Source organism: Protomyctophum parallelum, assembly GCF_964188405.1.
Source record: "Protomyctophum parallelum genome assembly, chromosome: 1".
Taxonomy (NCBI): Eukaryota; Metazoa; Chordata; class Actinopteri; order Myctophiformes; family Myctophidae; genus Protomyctophum; species Protomyctophum parallelum.
In genome coordinates this window covers 106,103,364-106,128,075 of record NC_139697.1, presented here as the reverse complement: position 1 = coordinate 106,128,075, position 24,712 = coordinate 106,103,364, and the positions used below count along the sequence as shown (strand labels likewise).

The 24,712-nt window shown below is 40.7% G+C and overlaps 1 protein-coding gene and 1 long non-coding RNA gene across 3 annotated transcripts in view; both read right to left on the bottom strand.

The window, feature by feature from the left end:
* The window catches only part of LOC310872733 (CD276 antigen-like), a 77,865-nt gene that overhangs the window by 6,414 nt on the left and 46,739 nt on the right, over nucleotides 1–24,712 (bottom strand). For both annotated transcript variants that reach the window (XM_083784790.1, XM_083784791.1), the window contains exon 3: nucleotides 7,500–7,546. In XM_083784790.1, the coding sequence (XP_083640916.1) occupies nucleotides 7,500–7,546 (47 nt within the window). The remainder of the gene's footprint in view (nucleotides 1–7,499; nucleotides 7,547–24,712) is intronic.
* On the bottom strand, nucleotides 22,629–24,349 carry LOC310872773. The gene is made up of 3 exons (XR_014570422.1): nucleotides 24,295–24,349; nucleotides 23,670–23,735; nucleotides 22,629–23,199 (listed from the first exon to the last, which is right to left on the bottom strand). It is a non-coding gene; the product is annotated as an uncharacterized lncRNA (long non-coding RNA).

Below are 24,712 nucleotides of genomic sequence, written 5' to 3'. Positions count from 1 at the left end.
ATAGTACCTTTCCTTTCCTTAGTCCAGTTACCCTGGGTAAACATAGTACCTTTCCTTTCCTTAGTCCAGTTACCCTGGGTAAACTAAACATACTACCTTTCATTTTCTTAGTCCAGTTACCCTGGGTAAACATAGTACCTTTCCTTTCCTTAGTCTTAGTCCAGTTACCCTGGGTAAACATACTACCTTTCCTTTTCTTAGTCCAGTTACCCTGGGTAAACATAGTACCTTTCCTTTCCTTAGTCCAGTTACCCTGGGTAAACATACTACCTTTCCTTTCCTTAGTCCAGTTACCCTGGGTAAACATGGTACCTTTCCTTTCCTTAGTCCAGTTACCCTGGGTAAACATACTACATTTCCTTTCCTTAGTCCAGTTACCCTGGGTAAACATACTACCTTTCCTTTCCTTAGTCCAGTTACCCTGGGTAAACATACTACCTTTCCTTTTCTTAGTCCAGTTACCCTGGGTAAACATAGTACCTTTCCTTTCCTTAGTCCAGTTACCCTGGGTAAACATACTACCTTTCCTTTCCTTAGTCCAGTTACCCTGGGTAAACATAGTACCTTTCCTTTCCTTAGTCCAGTTACCCTGGGTAAACATACTACCTTTCCTTTCCTTAGTCCAGTTACCCTGGGTAAACATAGTACCTTTCCTTTCCTTAGTCCAGTTACCCTGGGTAAACATAGTACCTTTCCTTTCCTTAGTCCAGTTACCCTGGGTAAACAATATGGTACCTTTCCTTTCCTTAGTCCAGTTACCCTGGGTAAACATAGTACCTTTCCTTTCCTTAGTCCAGTTACCCTGGGTAAACAATATGGTACCTTTCCTTTCCTTAGTCCAGTTACCCTGGGTAAACATAGTACCTTTCCTTTCCTTAGTCCAGTTACCCTGGGTAAACAATATGGTACCTTTCCTTTCCTTAGTCCAGTTACCCTGGGTAAACATAGTACCTTTCCTTTCCTTAGTCCAGTTACCCTGGGTAAACATAGTACCTTTCCTTTCCTTAGTCCAGTTACCCTGCAGGGTAAACATAGTACCTTTCCTTTCCTTAGTCCAGTTACCCTGGGTAAACATAGTACCTTTCTTTCTTTCTTTTTGACTCTGCTTCCACCTCCTGCTTCTCAAACATCTACAGTATATATGTCACTAAAGACAAAGACAAACTAAAGACAAAACAAAGTAATTCGACTACTTCTCGGCCTGGGGGCCCATTGATGACCCAGTTTGATAGTGTATGTTTGGCTCCGGGTAGAAAGTTAAGAAATACAAGTTGGGATTTAAAATAGTAAATGCAGCTTTTCCTCTAATGCCCTCTGTCTGTACTGAGCCTGGGTAAACACACTCCCCCTGCTGGACAAGGAGGGGTTTACCCAGGCTAATCTGTACCAGCCAGGGGGGCAGTCAGCCAGATATTTCGTGAAGCCTCATTTGAAATCGGTAGTTCATATAATGGCCTGTTGTGGCGCTGGACTGGACCCAAAAAGCCCCATAGCTCCATAGAGGCCCATGTATTTTGGCCCAACTTCACCTAGACTGTATTACCTTAATAAACATGGTCATGAATACTTTCTTCTTCCAGTCACTAGTTTAAAGTCTCATTTCTAATGTCATAATATTCTTTTTGGAAAATTATGGTCCCATTAATTAAAAAAATGACCATAAAGTCGCGTATGTTCTGAGGGGCGTGGCTACCGTTACAGTCTATGATCGGGATTCCCCTCCCACTCAAGAGTCTTCTCCTCCCACTCGAGTCAAAATAAAAACCAACGGAGAAGAAGGGGGGAAGTCCCGCCTCGTTGTCTGGGCAGCCAATGACCAGCTGGTACAAAACGGAGCCAGCCAATGGCCAGCTGGTACCAAAAGATGGCGACTTACATCAGGAATTAGCATATCATTACAGGCTTCATTTTACGTTCATGTTAGACCCGGGGAACGCTTTGTCCATATTTTTTACAGTCTATGGTACCAGCACATACCTGACTACCTCACAAAGGGAGCAACACCTCCCCCTGCTGGACAAGGAGGGGTTTACCCAGGCTAATCTGTACCAGCACATACCTGACTACCTCACAAAGGGAGCAACACCTCCCCCTGCTGGACAAGGAGGGGTTTACCCAGGCTAATCTGTCCCAGCACATACCTGACTACCTCACAAAGGGAGCAACACCTCCCCCTGCTGGACAAGGAGGGGTTTACCCAGGCTAATCTGTCCCAGCACATACCTGACTACCTCACAAAGGGAGCAACACCTCCCCCTGCTGGACAAGGAGGGGTTTACCCAGGCTATATACCTGACTACCTCACAAAGGGAGCAACACAACAGCCAGGAAGTAATAACATTGATCTCTGGTACCTCCCACCCTCAAAACAAACACTGCCACCGCAGTGTGGAATGCCCCCTCCCCCCTCAGACCCCCCCCCCCTCCCCCCTCTCTGAGTCCTTTAGAACAGGCCTGACAACCCACCTTTCAGCACCCCCCCCCCCCCCCCCCTCACCAGCTAGGTATCTTTTTTTCCTAAAAATGGTAAATGGTGCATTTATATAGCGCCTTTATCCAAGGCGCCTTACATAGACTGTGCATTACATTCACCCATTCATACACACACATTCACACACCTTTACATAGACTGTGCATTACATTCACCCATTCACACACACATTCACACACCTTTACATAGACTGTGCATTACATTCACCCATTCACACACCTTTACATAGACTGTGCATTACATTCACCCATTCACACACACATTCACACACCTTTACATAGGTTGTGCATTACATTCACCCATTCACACACACATTCACACACCTTTACATAGATGGTGCATTACATTCACCCATTCACACACACATTCACACACCTTTACATAGACTGTGCATTACATTCACCCATTCACACACACATTCACACACCTTTACATAGATGGTGCATTACATTCACCCATTCACACACACATTCACACACCTTTACATACTGTGCATTACATTCACCCATTCACACACCCATTCACACACCTTTACATAGACTGTGCATTACATTCACCCATTCACACACACACATTCACACACCTTTACATAGGTTGTGCATTACATTCACCCATTCACACACCCATTCACACACCTTTACATAGACTGTGCATTACATTCACCCATTCACACACACATGCACACACCTTAACATAGACTGTGCATTACATTCACCCATTCACACACCCATTCACACACCTTTACATAGACTGTGCATTACATTCACCCATTCACACACACATGCACACACCTTATGTGAATGCCATTTGTTGCACAAATGTAAACTGTGAGGACTCCTCCCATGGTGAGAGTCTATGTCATATGTATGATGATATAGTGAGAGCGCCTCATGATGCTAGCAGGTCTTTATTCACCCGCCCTAGGAAGGCCAAGAACATCAAGCCAGGGTGGAATAAATGTGTAGCTATAGCCACCATGCAGAGGCCAATGAGGCCCATAAGGCCTGGGTAATAGATGGACCATGCAGAGGCCAATGAGGCCCATAAGGCCTGGGTAATGAAGCCACCATGCAGAGGCCAATGAGGCCCATAAGGCCTGGGTAATGAAGCCACCATGCAGAGGCCAATGAGGCCCATAAGGCCTGGGTAATAGATGGACCATGCAGAGGCCAATGAGGCCCATAAGGCCTGGGTAATAGATGGCAGGCCCAGACAGGGACCTGTCCTTGAACATAAATTCTACAACAGGTCGTTAAGAGGAAGCAATCTGATTGGTTGAAACGGTTTCTAGCCGTTGATCAAACCACTACTGTTCACCACCTAATCAAAACAAAGAATTCAGCCGCTCTGTTTTCCCAGAGCGCTAGCAAACTCGGTGGCTAGGCTAGCTAGTTTCTTGGTACATTTGTGGTCGTAGTGACTACATCTGTCATTAAAAAAATATATTTTTTCAGCGATTTTCTTTGTTTTAAGGGTAACTGTGGTAGAATTGCAATATTACACTCGAGGGTGTTGTTTAACGTGATTATTGCCACTTCAGTGATGCTTGCGGAACTCGACTCCGTCTCGTTCCTGACCGCATCACTGTCGTGGCAATAATCACGTTAAACAACACCCTCGAGTGTAATATTGCTTAAAAGAAAACCAATGCAAAGTACAAATATGCATTAAGGTTTATAAGCAAACAAGAACAGGCCCTGAGTGCTCAGTCTATGGCTGATAATCTATTTGATAATGACATCACTAACCTTTGGAAAGAGGTAAAGTCCCTTAACAGGGCTAAAACAGCTCTCCCTTGTAATGTAGAGGGGGTAACAGATCCAGTAGGCATCGCTGCCCTCTGGAGGCAGCATTATTTATTTGTGTTAACCCATTCTGACCTGAGATCAGATTCATACGAGGTTTCCGCTGGACACACACTGGTCTGATTAACCCATTCTGACCTGAGATCAGATTCTAGAAATGTCAGTCGCTTTTCGATTTTTTTCAAAAATAGCAGACCTACAAGCTCGTATCGCGCCACTCGGTGGCGCGATATGAGCTTGTAGATCTGCTATTTTTAAATAGCTAAAGCACGACATGATGCCGACACTAAAATGGGTGCCCGGTCAGAATGGGTTAAAGGTGAGCCTTTTCATATAGGCACTATTGAAGAAGAAAGTACTTTTGTTAACACCCACGAGGTTGTTAATGCCATACAGCAACTTGCTGACAGACAATCCAGTGGTCTGGACAATATTACAGCAGAGCACTTAAAGCTAGCTGGTCCCAGATTAGCAGTGTTGTTGTCTATCTGCTTCTCTGGGATGTTGACTCATGGCACTTTACCAGACTCCATGCTGTCTGTCGTTCTGGTTCCAATAATAAAAGACAAAGCTGGGAAAGTAGGGAGTATAGATAACTACAGACCCATAGCTCTTGCCAGTATTGTGTCCAAAGTACTAGAAAAACTACTCCTTGATAGACTAAGTATTTACATTTCCACCACTGACAATCAGTTTGGCTTCAAGCCCAAACATAGTACAGACTTATGTATCTACGCTCTGAAAGAAGCAGTGGAGACCTATAGAAGTCAGGGCTCTGCTATGCTGGTTGGTTTTATTGATGCGTCGAGAGCAGGGGGGCAGTCAGCCAGATATTTCGTGAAGCCTCATTTGAAATCGGTAGTTCATATAATGGCCTGTTGTGGCGCTGGACTGGACCCAAAAAGCCCCATAGCTCCATAGAGGCCCATGTATTTTGGCCCAACTTCACCTAGACTGTATTACCTTAATAAACATGGTCATGAATACTTTCTTCTTCCAGTCACTAGTTTAAAGTCTCATTTCTAATGTCATAATATTCTTTTTGGAAAATTATGGTCCCATTAATTAAAATAATGACCATAAAGTCGCGTATGTTCTGAGGGGCGTGGCTACCGTTACCGTCTATGATCGGGATTCCCCTCCCACTCAAGAGTCTTCTCCTCCCACTCGAGTCAAAATAAAAACCAACGGAGAAGAAGGGGGGAAGTCCCGCCTCGTTGTCTGGGCAGCCAATGGCCAGCTGGACCCAAACGGAGCCAGCCAATGGCCAGCTGGTCCAAAACGGATCTAGAAAGATGGCGATTTACAGTGCATTAGAATGCAAGGGATTTCAGGCTTCATTTTACGTTTCATGTTAGACCCGGGGAACGCTTTGTCCATATTTTTTACAGTCTATGGTCGAGAGCCTTTGACCGAATCCATCACTACAAGCTTTTTAATAAACTCAAGCTTAGGTGTGTGCCAAACTGTTTATTACGCATTCTTGTCTACTGGTATGCTAACCAGAAAATGCAGGTAAAATGGGGGAGCACATTATCCACCCCTTTTAGGGTGGGTAATGGCGTCAGGCAGGGGGGGATTTTATCCCCAGCCCTCTTCAATTTATATATGGACGGCCTGTCAATGCAGCTGGGGGGGTGCAGAACAGGTTGTATGATGGGTGATAGCCTAATTAATCATTTTATGTACGCAGATGACCTTGCCATACTTTCCCCAAGTAGCAGTGGTTTCCAACAGCTACTCAATATATGTACAAATTACGGTATTGACTTTGATATTCAGTATAATGCCAAGAAGAGCATGATACTCATATGTAGAACTAAAGAAGATCTGGAACTTAAGTTTCCTGCCTTTCATCTGTCTGGTCAAATTATGGGTGTGTCCAAAATTACAAAATATCTTGGGCATATCATAACAGATACCTTAGAGGATGACGAGGACATGTTTAGACAGAGGAGGATGCTTTATGTACATGTTGGTCCGTACATTTCACCATTGTACTACGGATGTTAAGGTAATCCTCTTTAGAGCTTATTGCACCCCTCTCTACACAGCTCCACTGTGGGTAAAGTACAAGAAGGAGAGCTTACGCAAACTGCAAGTAGCCTATAATGACTGTCTTCGTATACTGTTAAAAAAACCAAGGAGCACTAGAGCCAGTGGGCTTTTCTGTTCATTGGGACTCACTACTTTCATGGCTCTGTTGAGGAACTTGACATTTAAATTCATGAGCAGGCTGGATCGCTCACTGAATGGACTCATTGGTCAGTTGACAGACCCAGGCCGTAGTTCTGTAAGGTACACTTCTACCATCAGAGGACACTGAATGGACTCATTGGACAGATGACAGACCCAGGCCGTAGTTCTGTAAGGTACACTTCTACCATCAGAGGACACTGAATGGACTCATTGGACAGATGACAGACCCAGGCCGTAGTTCTGTAAGGTACACTTCTACCATCAGAGGACACTGGTATAAGAGCCTCGAGTAGTAACCTCTTGGGCTGGGTAAATGTACTGTATTTTTTTTTTTTTTTTTGTATTCTCCTATTTGTGATGTACTGTCTTACCCTGTGGGCCACGAGCCTGTAATAAAGTTTATATATATAAACTCATAAATAATAAAAAAAAATGTAATGTATAGCGTTAACCCTGTCTTGGTGCTGCTATGTGTCTGTTAGTAACGAGTGTGTTGTCACATGACATACAGTATACTGTACATCAAGGCCTAAATAAATAATAATAATAATAATAATAATAATACCGAATCCACATACTGGATTACAACTTGTCCAAAATGCAGCAGCCAGAGTTTTAACTAGAACTAAGATGAGAGAACATATTACTCCAGTTTTGGCATCACTGCACTGGCTTCCGGTTGTTTTTAGGATTGATTTTAAAATTATTTGACTTGTCTATAAAGCTCTCAATGGTCTCGCACCTTCCTACCTACATGACTGCCTGCCTAAATATGTCCCAAACCGCCCCCTAAGGTCTTCCACTGCTGGCCTGCTCGCTTTGCCTAAAAAAATGGCAACTAAAAAATACGGGGAAGCAGCTTTTTGCTTCTACGGGCCGACGGCATGGAACAAGCTCCCATCATGTATGGTCTGTGATTAATGGATTCATTGATCATGTATGGTCTGTGATTAATGGATTCATTGATGTATGGTCTGTGATTAATTGATGGTCTGTGGTCTCACCTGAGTCCAACAGCAGGAGAACCAGAAGAATCCTGACGCTGACACAGCTGTGAAATAAATGAACACACGTTAAGTCACATTAACACTTAAACGTTATGCCATATCCAACATGACATGACAGCCATGTAAACAAAGACACAATGTACTTTACAGCTAAACGTTATGCCATATCCAACATGACATGACAGCCATGTAAACAAAGACACACAATGTACTTTACAGCTAAACGTTATGCCATATCCAACATGACATGACAGCCATGTAAACAAAGACACAATGTACTTTACAGCTAAACGTTATGCCATATCCAACATGACATGACAGCCATGTAAACAAAGACACAATGTACTTTACCGCTAAACGTTATGCCATATCCAACATGACATGACAGCCACGTAAACAAAGACACAATGTACTTTACAGCTACACGTTATGCCATATCCAACATGACATGACAGCCATGTAAACAAAGACACAATGTACTTTACCGCTAAACGTTATGCCATATCCAACATGACATGACAGCCACGTAAACAAAGACACAATGTACTTTACAGCTAAACGTTATGCCATATCCAACATGACATGACAGCCATGTAAACAAAGACACAATGTACTTTACAGCTAAACGTTATGCCATATCCAACATGACATGACAGCCATGTAAACAAAGACACAATGTACTTTACAGCTACACGTTATGCCATATCCAACATGACATGACAGCCATGTAAACAAAGACACAATGTACTTTACCGCTACACGTTATGCCATATCCAACATGACATGACAGCCATGTAAACAAAGACACAATGTACTTTACAGCTAAACGTTATGCCATATCCAACATGACATGACAGCCACGTAAACAAAGACACAATGTACTTTACCGCTACACGTTATGCCATATCCAACATGACATGACAGCCATGTAAACAAAGACACAATGTACTTTACAGCTACACGTTATGCCATATCCAACATGACATGACAGCCACGTAAACAAAGACACAATGTACTTTACAGCTACACGTTATGCCATATCCAACATGACATGACAGCCACGTAAACAAAGACACAATGTACTTTACAGCTACATGTTATGCCATATCCAACATGACATGACAGCCATGTAAACAAAGACACAATGTACTTTACCGCTACACGTTATGCCATATCCAACATGACATGACAGCCACGTAAACAAAGACACAATGTACTTTACAGCTAAACGTTATGCCATATCCAACATGACATGACAGCCACGTAAACAAAGACACAATGTACTTTACAGCTACACGTTATGCCATATCCAACATGACATGACAGCCACGTAAACAATGACACACAATGTACTTTACAGCTACACGTTATGCCATATCCAACATGACATGACAGCCATGTAAACAAAGACACAATGTACTTTACAGCTAAACGTTATGCCATATCCAACATGACATGACAGCCACGTAAACAATGACACAATGTACTTTACAGCTAAACGTTATGCCATATCCAACATGACATGACAGCCACGTAAACAAAGACACACAATGTACTTTACAGCTACACGTTATGCCATATCCAACATGACATGACAGCCATGTAAACAAAGACACAATGTACTTTACAGCTAAACGTTATGCCATATCCAACATGACATGACAGCCACGTAAACAAAGACACAATGTACTTTACAGCTAAACGTTATGCCATATCCAACATGACATGACAGCCACGTAAACAAAGACACACAATGTACTTTACAGCTAAACGTTATGCCATATCCAACATGACATGACAGCCACGTAAACAAAGACACAATGTACTTTACAGCTACACGTTATGCCATATCCAACATGACATGACAGCCATGTAAACAAAGACACAATGTACTTTACCGCTAAACGTTATGCCATATCCAACATGACATGACAGCCATGTAAACAGACACACAATGTACTTTACAGCTAAACGTTATGCCATATCCAACATGACATGACAGCCATGTAAACAAAGACACAATGTACTTTACAGCTACACGTTATGCCATATCCAACATGACATGACAGCCATGTAAACAGACACACAATGTACTTTACAGCTACACGTTATGCCATATCCAACATGACATTACAGCCATGTAAACAAAGACACAATGTACTTTACAGCTAAACGTTATGCCATATCCAACATGACATGACAGCCATGTAAACAAAGACACAATGTACTTTACAGCTACACGTTATGCCATATCCAACATGACATGACAGCCACGTAAACAAAGACACAATGTACTTTACCGCTACACGTTATGCCATATCCAACATGACATGACAGCCATGTAAACAAAGACACACAATGTACTTTACAGCTACACGTTATGCCATATCCAACATGACATGACAGCCACGTAAACAAAGACACAATGTACTTTACAGCTAAACGTTATGCCATATCCAACATGACATGACAGCCACGTAAACAAAGACACAATGTACTTTACCGCTACACGTTATGCCATATCCAACATGACATGACAGCCATGTAAACAATGACACAATGTACTTTACAGCTACACGTTATGCCATATCCAACATGACATGACAGCCACGTAAACAAAGACACACAATGTACTTTACAGCTACATGTTATGCCATATCCAACATGACATGACAGCCACGTAAACAAAGACACAATGTACTTTACAGCTAAACGTTATGCCATATCCAACATGACATGACAGCCACGTAAACAAAGACACAATGTACTTTACAGCTACACGTTATGCCATATCCAACATGACATGACAGCCACGTAAACAAAGACACAATGTACTTTACAGCTAAACGTTATGCCATATCCAACATGACATGACAGCCATGTAAACAGACACACAATGTACTTTACAGCTAAACGTTATGCCATATCCAACATGACATGACAGCCATGTAAACAAAGACACAATGTACTTTACAGCTACACGTTATGCCATATCCAACATGACATGACAGCCATGTAAACAAAGACACAATGTACTTTACAGCTACACGTTATGCCATATCCAACATGACATGACAGCCACGTAAACAAAGACACAATGTACTTTACCGCTACACGTTATGCCATATCCAACATGACATGACAGCCATGTAAACAAAGACACACAATGTACTTTACAGCTACACGTTATGCCATATCCAACATGACATGACAGCCACGTAAACAAAGACACAATGTACTTTACAGCTAAACGTTATGCCATATCCAACATGACATGACAGCCACGTAAACAAAGACACAATGTACTTTACCGCTACACGTTATGCCATATCCAACATGACATGACAGCCATGTAAACAATGACACAATGTACTTTACAGCTACACGTTATGCCATATCCAACATGACATGACAGCCATGTAAACAAAGACACAATGTACTTTACAGCTACACGTTATGCCATATCCAACATGACATGACAGCCATGTAAACAATGACACAATGTACTTTACAGCTACATGTTATGCCATATCCAACATGACATGACAGCCACGTAAACAAAGACACAATGTACTTTACAGCTAAACGTTATGCCATATCCAACATGACATGACAGCCATGTAAACAAAGACACAATGTACTTTACCGCTACACGTTATGCCATATCCAACATGACATGACAGCCACGTAAACAAAGACACACAATGTACTTTACAGCTAAACGTTATGCCATATCCAACATGACATGACAGCCATGTAAACAATGACACAATGTACTTTACAGCTACACGTTATGCCATATCCAACATGACATGACAGCCATGTAAACAAAGACACAATGTACTTTACAGCTACATGTTATGCCATATCCAACATGACATGACAGCCATGTAAACAATGACACAATGTACTTTACAGCTACACGTTATGCCATATCCAACATGACATGACAGCCATGTAAACAAAGACACAATGTACTTTACAGCTACACGTTATGCCATATCCAACATGACATGACAGCCATGTAAACAAAGACACAATGTACTTTACAGCTACACGTTATGCCATATCCAACATGACATGACAGCCACGTAAACAAAGACACAATGTACTTTACAGCTAAACGTTATGCCATATCCAACATGACATGACAGCCACGTAAACAAAGACACAATGTACTTTACCGCTACACGTTATGCCATATCCAACATGACATGACAGCCACGTAAACAAAGACACACAATGTACTTTACAGCTACACGTTATGCCATATCCAACATGACATGACAGCCACGTAAACAAAGACACAATGTACTTTACAGCTACACGTTATGCCATATCCAACATGACATGACAGCCATGTAAACAAAGACACAATGTACTTTACAGCTAAACGTTATGCCATATCCAACATGACATGACAGCCACGTAAACAAAGACACAATGTACTTTACCGCTACACGTTATGCCATATCCAACATGACATGACAGCCACGTAAACAAAGACACAATGTACTTTACAGCTACACGTTATGCCATATCCAACATGACATGACAGCCACGTAAACAAAGACACACAATGTACTTTACAGCTACACGTTATGCCATATCCAACATGACATGACAGCCACGTAAACAAAGACACACAATGTACTTTACAGCTACACGTTATGCCATATCCAACATGACATGACAGCCACGTAAACAAAGACACAATGTACTTTACAGCTACACGTTATGCCATATCCAACATGACATGACAGCCATGTAAACAAAGACACAATGTACTTTACAGCTACACGTTATGCCATATCCAACATGACATGACAGCCACGTAAACAAAGACACAATGTACTTTACAGCTACACGTTATGCCATATCCAACATGACATGACAGCCATGTAAACAAAGACACAATGTACTTTACAGCTAAACGTTATGCCATATCCAACATGACATGACAGCCATGTAAACAAAGACACAATGTACTTTACAGCTACACGTTATGCCATATCCAACATGACATGACAGCCATGTAAACAAAGACACAATGTACTTTACAGCTACACGTTATGCCATATCCAACATGACATGACAGCCACGTAAACAAAGACACAATGTACTTTACAGCTACACGTTATGCCATATCCAACATGACATGACAGCCATGTAAACAAAGACACACAATGTACTTTACAGCTACACGTTATGCCATATCCAACATGACATGACAGCCACGTAAACAAAGACACACAATGTACTTTACAGCTAAACGTTATGCCATATCCAACATGACATGACAGCCACGTAAACAAAGACACAATGTACTTTACAGCTACACGTTATGCCATATCCAACATGACATGACAGCCACGTAAACAAAGACACAATGTACTTTACAGCTAAACGTTATGCCATATCCAACATGACATGACAGCCATGTAAACAAAGACACAATGTACTTTACAGCTAAACGTTATGCCATATCCAACATGACATGACAGCCACGTAAACAAAGACACACAATGTACTTTACAGCTAAACGTTATGCCATATCCAACATGACATGACAGCCATGTAAACAAAGACACAATGTACTTTACAGCTAAACGTTATGCCATATCCAACATGACATGACAGCCATGTAAACAAAGACACACAATGTACTTTACCGCTAAACGTTATGCCATATCCAACATGACATGACAGCCATGTAAACAAAGACACAATGTACTTTACAGCTACACGTTATGCCATATCCAACATGACATGACAGCCACGTAAACAAAGACACACAATGTACTTTACAGCTACACGTTATGCCATATCCAACATGACATGACAGCCATGTAAACAAAGACACAATGTACTTTACAGCTAAACGTTATGCCATATCCAACATGACATGACAGCCACGTAAACAAAGACACACAATGTACTTTACAGCTAAACGTTATGCCATATCCAACATGACATGACAGCCATGTAAACAAAGACACACAATGTACTTTACAGCTACACGTTATGCCATATCCAACATGACATGACAGCCACGTAAACAAAGACACAATGTACTTTACAGCTAAACGTTATGCCATATCCAACATGACATGACAGCCATGTAAACAAAGACACAATGTACTTTACAGCTAAACGTTATGCCATATCCAACATGACATGACAGCCACGTAAACAAAGACACAATGTACTTTACAGCTAAACGTTATGCCATATCCAACATGACATGACAGCCATGTAAACAAAGACACAATGTACTTTACAGCTACACGTTATGCCATATCCAACATGACATGACAGCCACGTAAACAAAGACACAATGTACTTTACAGCTACACGTTATGCCATATCCAACATGACATGACAGCCACGTAAACAAAGACACAATGTACTTTACAGCTACACGTTATGCCATATCCAACATGACATGACAGCCACGTAAACAAAGACACAATGTACTTTACAGCTACACGTTATGCCATATCCAACATGACATGACAGCCACGTAAACAAAGACACAATGTACTTTACAGCTACACGTTATGCCATATCCAACATGACATGACAGCCACGTAAACAAAGACACAATGTACTTTACAGCTACACGTTATGCCATATCCAACATGACATGACAGCCACGTAAACAAAGACACACAATGTACTTTACCGCTACACGTTATGCCATATCCAACATGACATGACAGCCACGTAAACAAAGACACAATGTACTTTACCGCTACACGTTATGCCATATCCAACATGACATGACAGCCACGTAAACAAAGACACAATGTACTTTACCGCTACACGTTATGCCATATCCAACATGACATGACAGCCACGTAAACAAAGACACAATGTACTTTACCGCTACACGTTATGCCATATCCAACATGACATGACAGCCACGTAAACAAAGACACAATGTACTTTACAGCTACACGTTATGCCATATCCAACATGACATGACAGCCATGTAAACAAAGACACACAATGTACTTTACCGCTACACGTTATGCCATATCCAACATGACATGACAGCCACGTAAACAAAGACACAATGTACTTTACAGCTACACGTTATGCCATATCCAACATGACATGACAGCCACGTAAACAAAGACACAATGTACTTTACAGCTAAACGTTATGCCATATCCAACATGACATGACAGCCACGTAAACAAAGACACAATGTACTTTACAGCTACACGTTATGCCATATCCAACATGACATGACAGCCATGTAAACAAAGACACACAATGTACTTTACCGCTACACGTTATGCCATATCCAACATGACATGACAGCCATGTAAACAAAGACACAATGTACTTTACAGCTACACGTTATGCCATATCCAACATGACATGACAGCCACGTAAACAAAGACACACAATGTACTTTACCGCTACACGTTATGCCATATCCAACATGACATGACAGCCACGTAAACAAAGACACAATGTACTTTACCGCTACACGTTATGCCATATCCAACATGACATGACAGCCACGTAAACAAAGACACAATGTACTTTACCGCTACACGTTATGCCATATCCAACATGACATGACAGCCACGTAAACAAAGACACAATGTACTTTACCGCTACACGTTATGCCATATCCAACATGACATGACAGCCACGTAAACAAAGACACAATGTACTTTACAGCTACACGTTATGCCATATCCAACATGACATGACAGCCATGTAAACAAAGACACACAATGTACTTTACCGCTACACGTTATGCCATATCCAACATGACATGACAGCCACGTAAACAAAGACACAATGTACTTTACAGCTACACGTTATGCCATATCCAACATGACATGACAGCCACGTAAACAAAGACACAATGTACTTTACAGCTAAACGTTATGCCATATCCAACATGACATGACAGCCACGTAAACAAAGACACAATGTACTTTACAGCTACACGTTATGCCATATCCAACATGACATGACAGCCATGTAAACAAAGACACAATGTACTTTACAGCTAAACGTTATGCCATATCCAACATGACATGACAGCCACGTAAACAAAGACACACAATGTACTTTACCGCTACACGTTATGCCATATTATCCAACATGACATGACAGCCACGTAAACAAAGACACACAATGTACTTTACAGCTAAACGTTATGCCATATCCAACATGACATGACAGCCATGTAAACAAAGACACAATGTACTTTACAGCTAAACGTTATGCCATATCCAACATGACATGACAGCCATGTAAACAAAGACACAATGTACTTTACAGCTAAACGTTATGCCATATCCAACATGACATGACAGCCACGTAAACAAAGACACACAATGTACTTTACAGCTAAACGTTATGCCATATCCAACATGACATGACAGCCACGTAAACAAAGACACACAATGTACTTTACAGCTAAACGTTATGCCATATCCAACATGACATGACAGCCACGTAAACAAAGACACAATGTACTTTACAGCTACACGTTATGCCATATCCAACATGACATGACAGCCATGTAAACAAAGACACAATGTACTTTACAGCTAAACGTTATGCCATATCCAACATGACATGACAGCCACGTAAACAAAGACACACAATGTACTTTACAGCTAAACGTTATGCCATATCCAACATGACATGACAGCCATGTAAACAAAGACACAATGTACTTTACAGCTAAACGTTATGCCATATCCAACATGACATGACAGCCATGTAAACAAAGACACAATGTACTTTACAGCTACACGTTATGCCATATCCAACATGACATGACAGCCACGTAAACAAAGACACAATGTACTTTACAGCTACACGTTATGCCATATCCAACATGACATGACAGCCATGTAAACAAAGACACAATGTACTTTACAGCTAAACGTTATGCCATATCCAACATGACATGACAGCCACGTAAACAAAGACACAATGTACTTTACCGCTACACGTTATGCCATATCCAACATGACATGACAGCCACGTAAACAAAGACACAATGTACTTTACAGCTACACGTTATGCCATATCCAACATGACATGACAGCCACGTAAACAAAGACACAATGTACTTTACAGCTACACGTTATGCCATATCCAACATGACATGACAGCCACGTAAACAAAGACACAATGTACTTTACAGCTAAACGTTATGCCATATCCAACATGACATGACAGCCACGTAAACAAAGACACAATGTACTTTACAGCTACACGTTATGCCATATCCAACATGACATGACAGCCACGTAAACAAAGACACAATGTACTTTACCGCTACACGTTATGCCATATCCAACATGACATGACAGCCACGTAAACAAAGACACAATGTACTTTACAGCTAAACGTTATGCCATATCCAACATGACATGACAGCCACGTAAACAGACACACAATGTACTTTACAGCTAAACGTTATGCCATATCCAACATGACATGACAGCCACGTAAACAAAGACACAATGTACTTTACCGCTACACGTTATGCCATATCCAACATGACATGACAGCCACGTAAACAAAGACACAATGTACTTTACAGCTACACGTTATGCCATATCCAACATGACATGACAGCCACGTAAACAAAGACACAATGTACTTTACAGCTAAACGTTATGCCATATCCAACATGACATGACAGCCACGTAAACAAAGACACAATGTACTTTACCGCTACACGTTATGCCATATCCAACATGACATGACAGCCATGTAAACAAAGACACAATGTACTTTACAGCTAAACGTTATGCCATATCCAACACGACATGACAGCCACGTAAACAAAGACACAATGTACTTTACAGCTAAACGTTATGCCATATCCAACATGACATGACAGCCATGTAAACAAAGACACACAATGTACTTTACAGCTAACACGTTATGCCATATCCAACATGACATGACAGCCATGTAAACAAAGACACAATGTACTTTACAGCTACACGTTATGCCATATCCAACATGACATGACAGCCACGTAAACAAAGACACAATGTACTTTACAGCTACACGTTATGCCATATCCAACATGACATGACAGCCACGTAAACAAAGACACAATGTACTTTACAGCTAAACGTTATGCCATATCCAACATGACATGACAGCCATGTAAACAAAGACACACAATGTACTTTACAGCTAAACGTTATGCCATATCCAACATGACATGACAGCCATGTAAACAAAGACACAATGTACTTTACAGCTAAACGTTATGCCATATCCAACATGACATGACAGCCACGTAAACAAAGACACAATGTACTTTACAGCTACACGTTATGCCATATCCAACATGACATGACAGCCACGTAAACAAACCCACACGGAAAGGACTTATATGAAACTTATATGTTCATATATGTGCATATATGCAACATATATGTCATATTCAGGTACATATATGTGCATATATGTATATAAGCATGACATATATGCAACATATATGGCACTTATATAGTGCATATATGCCACATTTAGGTCCATATATGTGCATATATATCTATAAGTAGGACAACATATACGTCATATTCAAGTACATATGCAACAAATATGGCACTTATATAGTGCATACATGCCACATTCAGGTCCATACATGTAAATAAATATCATAATTATGCATAATATATAGCTCTATTGAAATTCAGGTTCATAATATTGCATAGCCATAATACACCATGTAAAGCTCATAGACATGTCACAAACAGGTTAATAATGCATACATTATGTAAAAATGACAACATGAATAGATTGTGTTTAAAACATTTATTTGCAAGTTAATTCACTCACACAGGCGCGTGTATAATACATGTGACAATCTTGGGACTAACTTTCCCTTTCTTTATTTTGACTGTCTACTAAGCAGTCTTCATCAGGGCAATACTGCAGGGCATTATGTAGCCTACATGCCTGTTTGCAATTCAGATGGACCAAGCACTATGCACTCCACATGAGGAACCACATGTACACCTTGTCTGATATAATTTCAACTTTAAAGGCAGAAAAAAAGAAACAAGCTGCGATGACAAGCGTGGATATAGCCAGGTCAAACTCACATCATTCTATTTTTCTTCTTGTAATATTACCACATGGTTGAGGACAACCTGGAACCCCATCAACGCCTTGTGGCCAATTATGTGTACCATAAATTAACTGCTGCATGACATTAATCTGTTTGGAAGGCATATCTATCTATCTATCTATCTATCTATCTATCTACCGGTAGGCCTATCTATATTTATATAAAGCATTACATTATGAAAGGGGGGGGGGAAATTAAAAAGGTAAAAACAAGACATTTATCTCATCGTATTTTGCCGCACAGTCTAGCTGAATGGTCTAGCAGCTAGCTAGTGGACCAGCATAGCCCAGCATCACCAGCTGGTGAAACTGGCCTATGCTGGTCTATGCTGGTTTAGCTGGTCTCATTACTTTGTACATATTTATGCTGCCAGTACAGTAGTCATTGTATCTTTGGTAGACCCCCCCCCCCCCCCCCCCCGTCAATTTATCTATTTGAAATACTTTAACATATCTGCTTACACATGTACAGTAAAAAAGGTCAATTTTAGTTAATTTAAGCATTTTTATATCACAATGACAATGATCCAACTGTCATTGTGTAGGCCTATGTAATGTATTTTGGAGGGTGTTAAACATTGCAATTTATTATTATTAACTTCTACTACACTTACACTACATCTCAGAGACGAATATTGTACTTTAACTCCACTACAATTATTTGAGAACTTTAGTTACTAGTTAATTTGTATTTTTATTACAAAACCTACAGCAATCTGGGAACCCATCTGCAAAAATAAAGGGAAAATGGCACCCCCTTGAGTCAACAGTTTGTCTCAAGAGACTAAACATACAGTAGGGAAACCACCTTAGATATAGGCCATTTGAAAATGGCCAATCTACATGTTCCCAATTGTGAACTTGTAGATCCATTTTCAAAATGTTTTAGACATTTTAAGCATTTCTACATAATGAGTACTTTCTGCTTTTGGTACTTTTAAGTGCATTTTGATACACTTTACATTTTGATACATTTTACCTACACACAATACTCTTACTTAAGTTGATACCAGTAATCTTACCTAAGTAAAGTTTTATTACCATACTTTACAGTATTTCTACATTGCAGTATTCATACTTCAACTTAAGAAATGTTTTCCACTACTGCTCACATAGGTTTAAGCAATGTAAAGACAAAGTAAACTGTTCAAACCGCAGCTCATCAGTTTCAGCTTGCAGCTGGTGCTTGATTACTAAACGTAATTGTGAACTATATGACTGAGATAGGGATGGGAATGATCAATTAATTGATAACCTTATCGATTAACTGGTTAGTATGTCCAACATAAAATATGTTAGACATAATATTTGCTGATATAAATACAAAAGGCATATTATATTCCTCAATCAAGTATTTATTTGACCATTTGAGATACAGGGCCAGTCAATGGCATCTTTGTGAGGAATACAATGAAATGGAAAAGTCACACGCATACATACATATTATACACACACATCCTTAAAACACAGGTACATTGTTTTGGCGAACCCACATTTGGGTGAAATTTCAAAGTTGAAATAAAGCACATTAAAAATAAAGCATATTGAATTGTATAGGTTAGAAAATACATTTACAATGCTGGGATCCCTGATTGTGTCTAACGTACAAAAGTGCAAAAACACAAAGGTGTTTCTGTAGGCTGTCGCCAGAACCTTAAAAAAAAAGAAAAAAAGAGATTCCATTCACATAATATGCCTTTCAAAAATCAGACCTGTCTTTATTGAGTGGTGCTGACGTGCTGTACAGTACTTGTGCTGTACATATGTACAAGCCCTCCTCCCTGGCCTGTGTGTTAGGCTGTGCAACAGTGACACATGGTGGTGAACAAATGCTATAACGCTATTTTCGTGCTCTGACACAAGGACCTGTCTATAGGAGTGATTGCACCACTCAAAACAGCCTAACCAGTAAGACCACTGAGGGCGAGAAACGACCTCGCCACTGGCCATATATGGAGCATGTCTTGGGTGTACAGGGTTTGATGAGGTCAGATCAACATATTTTATGTTAGAACAGGTCAGCTCCATATATGGAGATCTAAGGTTGGCAGCGGGGGAAGTGTCTTGAGTGTACAGGCTTAGGTAGGGCCGGGCCTTAATTTTCAGGCCTGTTGAGAACACAAATAATGAGATGCACAAAACTTTGGGGCAGGCCTATCTAAAGTTTAAATGGACAGGCTATCAGTCAAAAGGGAGACATCAAAGAGGAAGGATAGATGTAGAAGGATCAACCTTAATATGGAACCACAAGGTTCTGACATATATCCATATGCAGTACTAATATTGATCAGGGATCTCTATATATGGACTCAATTGCGACAGCAGGTCGCATTTATGACATCAGGGATCTCCATCCCGGATGTCACGAGACCTGGTCACCATACAGTTAGTATGTGGGGGCTTTTGAGTGATTGACTGAATAAGTACTTGTACTCTGAAAAATAAAATAAAAGGTATCGGGACAACTCTAGAGCAGAACAGCTCGATGTGATTCATTGCAAACTTTGATGAAGAATCTCTTAATGATCGATTAACCCATTTAGGATAGAAAACGTATTCTACAAATGTCTTCTAAATATGACAGTTTTCTGAAGAAACCTATGTTTAAAACAACAAAAGGGGTTCCTGTCCTGAATGGGTTAAAACAATAGACTAGTCTCGCTCATGTGCATTTGGGAAGACACAAATGTACACCTCATCACCGGATTTTAAAACAATGCATTTCTGCTCTATCTGGTCTATGGAAAGTAGACACACAGGCGAAAAAAGGCATTGATTTACACGTCTGATGTGTTCCACAAAACTAGGTACAACGTGAAGCCTTTTCAAAAGTACAGCAATTTATGTACTTCCTGCTGGTGAAGGAAATGATACTATGTCCTGAATTTCTCCATAACCACCACCACCACTCAGCTTTGCGAAAAAGTCTTCACGTCTCTTACTGAGGGTGTACCTTTTGCTGGTATAAATCAGTCCTTTATGTACCATTCTCCTATGCACTACGACTTCATCTGGTGCTGTTCTTTGTGCAGAAATGATGGCACTTTTCTCATAAGCGGTAGTCTCTGTCACCCTGCCATTATCTAGAACAGTTGTATCATATTTGGTAAAACACTTTACTCTTCTGTCGTTTGTCAATTCCAAACAAAACTCCTTAACTTGTTCACTAACTGCATACTTAGTGGTGATGAATGGTACTGCTCTGTGCAACAGGAATTTGTTGACTATCTGAAGAGCTACACACTTAGTTCCATGCAGCCGTTTCAAAAGACCACCATTTGCAGTCTTAAACACAAATGCTGAATGTGCCCAGAGTGGCCCCCACAATTTTAAAGACTTTGCCAGGTGAGTTAGCAGATGTACATTAAATGTCATAGCTGCTTCCCAATACAGCAACTGAACCTTGGTGACAAACTCAAACAGCATGTCATCTGCTTTGTTTACATCTTGGAAGCTGATGTTTTCTTGCAAAAGCAAAAATACTGCAGACACCAGAAGGCTTAGATGCTTCACATAGCATGGTTTAAGTATTCCATTCAGGACTGGCAAGCTGTAATATAGGAGCCATGCCCGCCACTCTGAAGCTTTCCAGTATTTGCGCTCTGCAAGGGGCCTGGGTAGTCGTGTTATCAGGTGTGGAGGCTTAATATCCTTCATCCTGTTCTCAAGCCTCCTCAGTGTTGGGACTTCCAATGTAGTATGGTTGACCACTTCCTGTCAAAAGTAGCTATGTGAATTGTCTAATGACACCAAGTAAAACAGCATGCATATAATCTGGTACGAACCCCCACACTATATCAAAATAAGGCATGTTTATGACACTTTTGTTTTGTGCTACTGCTTGCTCCATGTCTAACAGCATTGCCTTGGCCTCTCTGTCTGCATAGACTGCTGGAGTCACCTGTTTCTCTACTAGAGTACCAGGATGTAAACAGAAGCCACAACCAAAGTAGCCATTAAACTGGTGGTGTTTTGTCTGGATTTTCAAGAAGTGCCTGAATTTGAGGTGCAATTGGTACGTTGATAAAGAAGCTTGCACTGTTCATGGAAGAACAGACTGCACAATGCAAAATGTTTGCATCGGTTATTTATTTTTGCGTGCCAATGTACATTTACAGCTTTTGCAGTAGAAGTGGAACTCCACTATGTCAGAGTTGTTTTTAAAGACCTTGTTGAACTAATATTTTGATCTTGGCAACACCTCTTTGCCAAACAACATATTAATTAGCTTTAACAAGTCCTCAAGTTGTGTTCCAGTTATATTATGCTTTGCTGCATGACTCATTAGCATGAGAAGAGCTTCAGCCTTTGTACCTGCTGACATTAGTACTGAATCCATATTTATGTCAAACCCGATCTGTCCGAATGGATCATCTTCTGGAAGCTCTTCCATTTCTGAATCAACTTCACAAGTACTGCCCTCTGACTCACGACCAGATTCCTGGACCACTTCAGATTCAGCACTGCCCTCTGATGATGACTCACAACCAGATTCCTGGACCATGTCACTTGGTTGCCGCTCAGATGGAAGGAGAAAGAATCCAGATGGATTCATGACCTGCAAAATAAAACACCACATGAGTGCATATGTCTGCATAGGACAGTGAACACAGCTTTTCTCATAGGTTTAATATAAAATGTGGTACCTTTTTCAAAAGGCAGACGGTATAAACATGCAAAAGTAGTTATTTTGCCAATTGCCGTTAACCATCATTATGGTTAATAACACTAGTTAGCCATGTGCATAGCCTTAACTGACACACATCTTTTTTTTTTTTTTTAAGATATTTTTTTTGCGGCTTACGCCTTTTATTGATTTTTTAAGGGACAGACAGTAGGCTGACAGGAAACAGGAGAGAGATGGGGGGATGACATGCGGTTAAGGCCGTGTCGGGTCCGGGAGTCGAACCCGCGGCACACCGCGACTGGATCACCAGTCCGGTGCCCAGACCGTTACGCTACGGCCTGGGCCACTGACACACATCTTTAATGAAACGCACCTTAGGCGTGGTTGGTAGAAGAACTCACCTGGCCAGTCATATCATCTGGATCAGATGGAAGATCTTGGTCATCAAGGTCAGATGAAGACGTGAGCTATAAATGACAAAACATTCATAAGTGCTCCAATATACAGTATGGGCACAAAAGGTAGACAGACAAACAGTTACTCTGACAACGGGTGGGTATAACGGTTATTGCATAACAGGGTGGGGATGCAGCCTAACTTTCCCCAACCAGCATCACTCTCGAGTAGGCTGGTGCCCGACAGGCACAGGTCTAGTTATTTTTTATATTGAAATCAATATCAATCAAATAAAAATATGTAACCACTTAACGATTTAAGACTAACCACTTAAGCCCCATTTTATACTTTGTCACACAACAGTGCCATACAAGAAATAGTGAAACTATCAGATCTACAAGCTCACAATGCTTCACATCAGACCTTGTAGATTTACACAATTTTTGTTTTGTTTAGTTTAGCCTGTAATGACATGCCCGATTTTTTCTTTCACCGAACCCCTTTGCCAGAAATAGCCTTGCAACGCATCACGCTGTGAGATTTTAAATCTGCTATTTTTACCAAATACACAAAAACAAAATATAGGGACTGCATGAGAATAATGAAGGTGTGGTTGATAGAAAGCCTTACCTGGTCAGTCATGACGTCTGGATCTGGTAGAGAATCTCGGTCGTCACGGTCATCAGATGGCTATAAATGACAAAACACATTGATGCTTTTTTCACTAATATTTTGTTAAGTTTCGCCTGTAATGACATGCCCGATTTTTTTTCCTTCACCAAAACCCCTTGCCGGAAATAGTCTCACCTACAATCACAACACATCATGCTGTGAGATTTTAGATGCTATTTTTGCTAAATATTCAGCAACAAAATATAGGGACTCTAGGGTGCATGAGAATAATGAAACCACCTTCAGGTGTGGTTGATAGAAAAGCTTAGAGATAGGATCCAGAAGGAAGCACACACACATCTCCAGAAACATCTCCAGAAATTATACAGGTGCTGGACAAAAAAATATACGTACAATGAAAAGGAAGGGATGTCCG